At 40.1% G+C, this 10,014-nt stretch overlaps 1 protein-coding gene across 1 annotated transcript; it reads left to right on the plus strand.

Annotated features, from left to right (window-relative positions):
- Positions 1–2,216: 2,216 nt before the first annotated feature.
- LOC306934296 (G2/M phase-specific E3 ubiquitin-protein ligase-like) lies at positions 2,217–5,316 on the plus strand (the record flags this gene model as incomplete). Its single annotated transcript, XM_079516867.1, has 8 exons — positions 2,217–2,281; positions 2,361–2,566; positions 2,831–2,927; positions 3,015–3,177; positions 3,293–3,402; positions 3,517–3,661; positions 3,934–4,054; positions 5,009–5,316. The coding sequence occupies exons 3-8, from the start codon at positions 2,833–2,835 to the stop codon at positions 5,314–5,316; spliced, it is 942 nt and encodes a 313-aa protein (XP_079372993.1). The 5' UTR covers positions 2,217–2,281; positions 2,361–2,566; positions 2,831–2,832.
- Positions 5,317–10,014: the final 4,698 nt, after the last annotated feature.

Genomic DNA, 10,014 nt, shown 5'->3' on the forward strand with positions numbered 1-10,014 from the left:
TACCTCCCCCTGGCCGGGGGAAACTCCGCCAGGTGACAAGAAGCAGCATGGACTCCTTTATGCATAGAAGGAAGCATGAGGTCAGTCTGCTGCTCTCCCCTGGTTGGCAGAGGTAGTTTAGCGCCCAGGATTACATCGTGGTATAAAAAAACAAAACAAACATGGCATACAAAATCAACAAATCATCCAGCTTACAACTAAGTGTATATATTTGAGGCATCCTAGTGTTGGGCTGTTCTTCAAACTATGTAGACATCATTGTCCCTATGTTATTCTTTTAGTTCTCCACACTTCTGAAAGATGAATATCCGAAGATGTGGGAACTCACAGGAGGCTATTATCTCTACAAGGCTACAGGTAGTGAAAATGTGTAACATAAAGTCCATTGTAATACATGTCTATGAGTAACTTGCCCCAAACAACCACAACTTAAATCCTAACAATGTTGCCCTACAGGTGGTCAGGGTAGACGAAAACTCATGATGATCTCGCCGGATTTCAACGAGGGATACAATGGGACCCTCATTCGTAGTGTTACGGGGGGAGGGAAAACCACCCTCTATGCAGTGCCATTGCAACACGAGTTTGACCTCACTCCATTAGCTCCAGACGCACTCGAGTTCCTTCACACACCTAAAGAACAGTGCAAAACCTGCAAGGTTACTTATCCTTTGCAGATTTTGGCCCTTCACGTTCAGCAGTGTGTGGAGACTCTTTCGTCAGAGGATGACTATGATTATGATGATGAGGAGGTAAATGTCATTAAAGAGTTGTATCTATGTAATTTGTTTAGTCCCTTGGTAAAGTTGTCAAGCCTGTGCAATTTTATAGTGACTGACAGGGACAGTCATTTATTGTCGTATTTGTTTATGCTAGGTAACAAATAATACACCATATGAACACAGTGTGTGAGATTGTAGGGTGGGTGATGGCTGATTTAAGCAGTCTCTCAAAGTGCAAAACATCTGGGTCGCTTTGATATTGTTTTCAGAGGATAGCGCACCAGATAATTCAGAAAACGGAAACACATTTTTAAGCAGTCACAACTGGCCAGAGTCAATCTATTTGGTCTCAGCTAGGTGTAACTATACTCTTATTAATGGATGGATAAATCATCCATCCCTCCACACACATTGAGAGAGACCCAATGACATGACAACTATAAAGAAAAGTATAAGTAATTAAGTATAACTCTGAGCATTCAGTGTTATTCATCAAACAATATTTTTCAGCCTGTCAGTCATAACAGGTTCCATCTGCTTGGTTGGTGGCTTACAGCATTTCGTATAAGCATATAGATTTCTATACAGCACTGAAATAAAGACGACTTCAAAACCCAGCACTATTGTATTTGCTCCACCATTATTTCAGTGCTGTATAGAAACCTATATCCAGCTGCTTTGGCATTCTTTTGGTTTTATAATTGCAATGTAACATCACAAAGAGTTACTGTAATCAACACAGCAGATACAAACTACTGTTAGGGTTGAGGGTCTCTCTCTGTGTGGGGGCCCAACAGTTATGTAGTCACACCCAGCTAGCCAGATGTGACGGCCATTATTACCCATTGTGAAAGTGAATACAATAAATGTATTTTTATTTTGACCGTTCATTTTTAGACTTGTCAAAGTGAGGTCCTTTCTGTGACAGCAGCCCCTCTGCACCATGAGACGGCGGCACCTCTGGACACAAAGACCTCCGTTGAAGAGGTATTGTACTGTTTATATTTTGTGAAATGTCTGCATTAACCGTTTTGTGTGGGGGTGGGGCAGTTGTTAGTTTTCTAATTGTTAATCTTAATCAGGTTCAGACGGTTCAGAAGGTCCCGTGTCCGATATGCTTCATGAAGTTCTCACCACACCTCCTGGAGATCCATGCTAGCATGTGTGGAGTAAGGTATTTGAGATGGTGCATATTTGTTGGGCTATAGTACTTTGATTCTTTCCCTCTTAGATTAATAGAGGGTATGCGTATGCATAAAGTGAGTGGCAAAGTGAGATTAACGTCATTTAACATTGTGTAATACAATCAGATATGACTTTTCTGTTTGGATGTATGAGCTGTCAAGGCCAGAAAGTAGTTTTTTGCCACTCAGTAGGGCATTCCCGCATAACTTCCAGGTATGATGATGATGTCACGTGCATACCCTCTATATCTCACTTGTCAATATCTCACTTAGCTACCTTCATGGCAAGGAAGTTGTTAGCAATGCCATGGGCCAGGACATCATTGTTCAGAAACCTGCCGTGGGCCAGGACTGTAGAGAGGAGCAGATTAAAAGGTAAATACTGTAACTGTTGTCTAAATTTGATTTATAACATTTAGTCTTTTAAATGTCTTAATTATGAGTTGTCTGGCAGTGTTGACGAAGTATTGGACACCATCAGTGGAAGAGTTGACGGAGAGAAGCATTTCAAAGTCCAAATCTCCAGAACAAGCATTGTGGAGAGGGGGCTTCTGCAATGGCAGCGTCAAAAAAAAAATTCACCTGCTGCTACTCTGTATGTCACCTTCTTTGGGGAGGCCGGAGTGGACTCGGGTGCTCTCCGAAAATAATTTCTCACAGGTAAAACAAAAATGAACATGTTTTGTTTCTTATATACTGTAGACTATTATAAAGAGTCCACTGAAACCATTTTAGATGTCTGTATGAACGATATCAGTTATACTTTGTTTGTATGGGATGTGGCACCTAACCAAATCTACATGAAAACAACTTACAATGTTCTCTGTAATATGTCATACTTATTATACACAACAATACAATAGAAAAATACTTTATGCAGATGGCCCTTGAGCACCTAGTAAAGGCTGTTTATTCTTGCTATAGAAATGGTTGCAGGAATTGAGAGCCGTTTCTTTGAGGGACCACAAAATCGGAGGATCCCACGATATTCTCTGACTGACTATGACCGTGGCCTCTTCAGGTATGTTAATTTCATATCAATCAAAAGTATGGACAAATTATCTCTTAAATGTAAGTAAATACATTCATGCTCAATGTGTGCAAACAGGACTGTTGGAGAGATTTTGGCTGTTAGCTTGGCACAAGGTGGCCCATCTCCTGCCTTCTTAAGCCCATGGACTTACAGCTACCTCTGCAGTGGGCAGATGAATGCAATGGATCTCAACCGTAGCGTTGTGGCAGATGCACAGTCGCAGACGTTAATTGACAAGGTATATGTCCTCTGTATGATGGAAATGCTGTGATGGGCATTCCCTAACAATTTGTATTGTCATGTTTACATGGAATATTGCTCAGGGATTTTCTTTGTGGTAATTTAATTTTCAGGTTGAGTCGTCGACAGAGGAATCAATTAAAGACCAAGACCTCATTGACGAAATATACAATCGAGGATTTACTGGAAGTGTCTCACTTGAAAACAAGGAGTCCATTGTTCGGTAAGTTTTTCTGTTTGTATAGGAATATATATATATATATATATACACACACACACACACACACACACACACAGTGTGTTTTTGTAGCTACTGTAATGTTTTCTACTGTTGCAGTTCCCTCATACTCCATGCAAGCCTGAGGTTGCAGCCTATGTTGGATGAGCTGACGGAAGGCCTGAAGCTGTATGGCCTTCTTGAAATAATCAGGAAGTACCCAGACATCTGCCGGCCCCTGTTTGTTCCTGGGGAAGACATAAAAGTAAGCTAAAAACCCTTCTCTGTTGTAGAAATGCTACCTGGCAATAACCTTTTTACCGTGCCGTTTATACAGTCGGAAAGCCTGTTTATTTCCCTTTTTTAAGAAATGATGACTATTTGTAAAGAGTATGTATTTGTGGGATGCACTGATGTAGTTTTGAGCTTCCTACCTCAGGTGCCCATGGTACCGGGGGGGGAGACAAAGGGGTGGGCCTTTGTCTTCCTCTTCCTCTGCACTGTGTAATTTACATTACTTCTCTCATCATACTCTAGGTCAATGCAGAGTTTTTCATGGGATCCATTCGTCCGAAACTGAGTGAAGAAGGGACTAACAGGCATCAGGTTGAGATGAAGATGATAGACTTCCTTCAGGACTTCCTTTATGAAGCAGAAGGTATATCATTTGATTCCCAGCAAATCCTGCATTCATTGTTTAGTTTGACTGCTTGTAGTCTTAAAAAGATACCCAAGTTTCACCTGTAGTTGCAGTTTAGTCAAAATGTTTTGATGGGAATTATTTTCCAGGGTACCCTCCATTTTAACCCATTTAGACTTGAGGCAGATTCTAAATAAAAAGGCTTCTAAATCCCTTGTTTCTATGTCAGTGGTGCTCAATCATTTTCATGTCAAGGACCCCCAGAATTATCTGTATTTGGCCACAGACCCCCATCTGAAAATATGTTGTTCCAGGGACCCCTAGAAAAGATTTGAGTTAAAACATTCGCTCTGAAATGGGGATGTGCCGATGAGACATTTTGGCCGATATCTGATATAATGAATTGCTGTTATGGCCGATAACCGATGCCGATATGATCTCATTATGTATTGAAAAATTATAATTTTGTCCCACTTCTGAAAAATACATGTAACAGGGTGTCTGTACTGCAGGCTTAGGCAAGTCAGATTTAACTTTAATACCTTATATTTAATATTGTGAGCTTGTAGATCTGTTCAAGCTGTTACTTTGGGCTTGTTTATCTGTAAAGACAGACTGATTACTCAGACCGATGCATCTAAAAACGACTAGAATCAGCCGATACCGATGTGTTTGCCGATTAATCTCCCATCACTACTCTGAAAGAATATATTCAAAGTTTGTGCCACATCTTCACAATTTAAAAAAAATAGCAGATCTACAAACTAGTAGCGCGGTCCCGTGCTATGAGCGTGTAGATCTGCTATTTTTCAATAGCTAAAGTATAACATAATGCTTAAAACAAGGGGTTCTCTTCCTGAATGTTAAAATCTCAACCCAGTCAGGCAGGGTGTGAGCTGTTTTGTTTGTAACTCACTAAATAGTAAGCAGTAAAAAGGATATTAAACTGTCATAACACTATTTGCTCTATAGCTGAAGATCAGGGGCATGCAGATGACATGGAAGAACCAAGTCCCATCACACCTGCAAGGCTTCTTCAGTGGATCACAGGGCAAGGTCACATCCCACTACTTCCCTCAGAGAAGAAGGATTTTGGGGTAGTGATCGACTTCAACCACGACTGCGCTACAGAGTTTAAGGAGCACACTGTCTGTTTCCCAGTTGTGAGTGCCTGTGCCAGGACCATTAGGCTTCCGGTAAAACACATGAGCTCCTCGGAGCAATTCAAAGCTGTTCTAACAGAGGCTTTTTATCTAGGGCAAGAATTTAGCTCGGTCTAGCTCTGTCTAAAGAATTTCTAGAACAATATCCATCCAGTTTTAGGGTGTCGTTTTAATTTTGTTCAGACAAGTTCCACTACTTCTGTATGACATATTACAGAGATAATTTTCTTCAAGATGTCGTCTTGAACATTTGGTTAGGTATACAACCAAAGTATGACTGATATAATTTATTTAGCACTGTCTGGCCTTTTTTCTTTCTATGTATCTTTCACTTAACACTAGCATGTCTGAATTAAAATCACTACTACTATGACGGCTAACGGTCAGGCTGACCGGTGTTTTTCGTGCAATTCCATTGGCCACTCTCTCCCTGCATCTCTTCACACCTCTCCCCCCGTGGCGGGGGGTTGACGACTTGCCATTGTCTTCTAAATGTCACATTCCAACTAATTCAAGGCAGCGTTTCAACTCGACAGGACAACTCAAAGTTATTTTTCAACATGTATTTATTTAGCTATGCTCAATAGATAGGTGGAAACAATACGCCAGTCAGTCAACACACCATATTTCACCATATTTTTGATGCGCTGATATATGAAATGAATATGCGCGACAGCTGTGCGTGCGTGCGTGCAAATCAGAAAAGTTTAGGCTACAGACAAAGGAGTTGGGAGTTTGGGAGCGGCCGGCTAGCCACATATTAGCCTATATATATTTTAAAAATACCCAGCATAATTGTTGGGAAGGCTAAGCCTGGCCTAGCCGCCGCCTATGATCGATGTCATTTATATATATTTGATTTATTGTGCCAGCAGAGAGATCCGTAGCAGCAGCACGGTTTATATATACACCATAGGATAGATCAAGTCATGTGACGCATCACCGCCACAAATAGTGCTACAGCGTTATCTAAAATGCACTTCCGCATACCTCACCGTCAGTTACTTGGATATTTTCTCCCTCTCCACGAGAGAGGGAGGGAGAGAGAAAAAAGAGAGCCGTGATGCGTGGAAATCAGTTCCACTGGTCGCGTGCAGAAAAGTTATTTTCTTTTTCATTTCAGTTTACCAAACTATAATTATAGTGACGATGTGAGCGCTATATATTCAATATAGCGCTAGCTATAGCTAGTTTCTGTACCATACCACGTTCCTATGTCGCGCATTTCATTGAAAACAGCCAACAGGAAATGTCATGCACAGCTCAGTCACAATGCTATAAACTTTATTATCCCATATAATTATGCTAAAGATGGCGTGTATAGTCAACATGTATTTATTTAGCTATGCTCAATAGATATAGGTGGAAACAATACGCCAGTCAGTCAACACACCATATTTTCTTTTTCATTTCAGAAACTATAATTATAGTGACGATCTGAGCGCTATATATTCAATATAGCGCTCACATGTCACTATAATTAATTACCCTTGCGCAGCAATTACACTGTCCATCTTTGTATTGAGACAATAAAATAAATACGACATTAGCGTTATATATTGTCATTTTTATATAGAGGGGATACATTATAGGGAAGGAGGTCTATCGCGTTGGAATGATTCATGTCATTGATTCATGTCATTTTTACACTGTTCGTTTAGCGTGCCCTCCGAAAAAGAAAGTAAAAATATTTTTGATGCGCTGATATATGAAATGAATATGCGCGACATAGTCACAATGCTATAAACTTTATTATTCCAACATAATTATGCTAAAGATGGTGTGTATAGTCAACATATTTCTTTTTCCGTTTCGAGAAATAAAGTCAGACATCGTTATTTCTGCAAACCGCATATAAGAAATATAACATCTAAAACAACATTTAGTTTATGTAAGTTTGTAATGTAAGTTTGCCTACATGTGGACTTCCACATGTAGGTTGGAATGCAAATGACACATTAGCTTGAACAATGCCCGTCTCCAGCCGGGAGGAAGGTGTGAACAGCACGGCTTGTGGGGGAGAAAGGGTGAGGGCTCTAAGAGCGGTCCCACGGACCGCAAAAGAGCAGACATTTTAGTAGAATTATGTCTAAAATCATATTTCCAAAACGTTTCAGATGAAAAAAAAAACAGAGATGGTTTGAATCGAACATTTAGAAAAAGTCATGCAAGGGGAACTTTCTCAGGACTTCATGGGCAAAGAAAATCCACTTCAAAATTTCAAAATCGGTCAGCCTGACCGCTCCGACGCGCTAGTGTTAAGGTAATCCCAACCAATATGTGTGGCCCACCATGGCATTGCTCAAACAACACCAGAGGGAGTTCAACAAACCATGTTCAACCCAGATTCAGCACAAACAAGGGACTAAATTAATTTCGCTCCTATGCCACTAAAATGTGGAATGCCCTACCAACAGCCATTCAGACATGCAAATCCCTTGACTCCTTCAAAACCGCTCTGAAAGGGCACCTACGGACTGCTGCAATTCAAAACTGGCCCCCTTAAAATCTGAATCCCCAGCCACCCCCTTACTGTGTTTCTTTTCCCTTTTTACCTCCTTGGTAATGATTTTCTATTTTTTTTAATAATAGTGCGTTGTCCACAGTAAGTCTTTGTATTGAGTTGTGCTTCCATGTGAAATGTAGCCATTCTGCAAACTGCTGCTGAACTGTCAATCATTTGAGTTAACATTTTTGTAAGTTGATAAATTAAACAAATCCTATAAAATCACTATATGTCTAAGGTAATGTTGCGCAGTATACAATACTTAATCACTCCAGCTATTCTGGTAAATAATTAGCATGATTTGGATTATATTATTACTTTTAATGACTATGTATTTGGAAAGTTGTTAAAGTTGAGTGTTTAAAGTTAATGTATCTTTTGTGTGATATCTCTTTTAGAGTAAGAGCTGACCAAGGAGTAGAAAATGTTGGCATAGCACGATGTATGTTCACCGTCAGGGGCTGCGGCAGAGGCAGTTTCATGTCAGGAAAGAGTGTGCATAACCAAAGGTATATATAATATTCAGATGTTGCCTCAGTCAACCGGTGTCATAATTTGTAAAAATGATATTGTATAAAACGCTCTATTTTTACAGAATAGAGTGTTTGTGGCGAGATGTTTGGAACGGCGTTACAAACGTGTACTATGAGATTCTTCACAGCCTTGAGGATGAAGGTGTGCTTGATCCTGATGACAGCATCCACCTGTACTGCGCCCAGTATGTATTTCTACCACGTCTGCAGAAGGATCTAGATGTCTTCAGGGTGGGTTGGGATCATCACCCTCTGAGGACAGCACAACAGGTCTCCACAACAACTGTGGACAATGGGACTCCGCCACAATCCAGTAGATTCTCCACAACTGGCAGAGGTACCAATAAAACATTGTTTTGGTTGAAACCCAAACCATTAAAATGAAATGTATTCACAGGCCTGTGTATAAGACTTATAACACTGTATGAGACTTATTCCTTTGGACACATTGAAGAAAAAGTGGACCGGATACTATAGATACTTTCAGTGTAGTATGTTACATGTTGATCTGACTGTGCTTTCCTTTTGAAATGTGATTGTTTAAATTTAGGGAATGGAGGATCCAACTCTTGCTGTCGACACTGCCAGGGAGATGGATGTGACCAGCTCTGGAGTGATTCTTCCACGTGTTGAATGTCCCCTCTGTGAACAGGATTTGGCCGGCCTCACGGCCACTATTGATGTTACAAGACCATCCGAGTCCTTCGGCAAAGACATTTATTTAGCTGTACTGAACTATGTACTGAATCATGTACCTTAAATGTAAACCAGAACTCAAGTAAACAAGTTTACAAAATGTATTCCACAATCCACATTTGCATTTATTGTGACTGACAACAGTGCAGCAGCCAGCCACATGGTAAAGTGCCTGTTGGTTCTTTGTAGAACAATGTAAACAAGTTATGTAAAACCAACATTTAATTGTTGTGACTGACAACAGTGCAGCCACATGATAAAGTGCCTGTTGGTTCTTTGTAGAAAATGTAAACAGAACCAACATTTTGTAACTGACAACAGGTAAATTGCCTCTTAGTTCTGCATAGTCTGAACAGTAGAACAATGTAAACAGTAAAACATTTAAGATCTTTGACAGTGAAGCTACAGGTGAAAAATAAAAAATCTCAAAATGCTTCTGAGGTTAACTTAAAGGACACCTTTAGTTTTGTTTCAACCCAGGTTCATGTTTTAGGTTGTTAGAGAAAATAAAAGATGTGTTCATTTTTTTTAGTTTCTCTAAAAACAACCTAAAACATGAACCTTGGTTGAAAAAAAAACTAAAGTTGTCCTTTAATGGAAAGCCATACTTTTGCACTGCCTCCAAGAAGAAATCAAGTGCAGTGGATGCTTTATTGTTGGCTGCTGCACCCAGGTACATGATCTAGAGCAGACGATATCATAATTCAGTGGAAAGCAATAAAAGCATTTTAACACTTTGATTGCTGCAAGATCTCAACAGGCCTATTTGGATGTTGCTGCCGTTTAACATTGCACAAAGGCCTTGTTCGGGGGCCCACAGTAAAATGTTCTCTTATAGCGAGAATCACACGCCTACATCAAAAGAAAGCTGAACTTGTCCACTTCAATTAAAAAAATACATTTTGATTTTACCATGTTCCATTCTGGAGATATTGACCTTTTTGCAACACCTGCATTTGCCTGGAAGTGGTTATCTTGAACAGCGAGCAGAGTTATGGATGGTTTAAAGTCAGAGACATTGACAGGCAGATATAAAATTGAACCCAATAAATATCCTATACATCCTATACACCGAATGAA

Source organism: Electrona antarctica (assembly GCF_951216825.1).
Source record: "Electrona antarctica genome assembly, chromosome: 2".
Taxonomy (NCBI): Eukaryota; Metazoa; Chordata; class Actinopteri; order Myctophiformes; family Myctophidae; genus Electrona; species Electrona antarctica.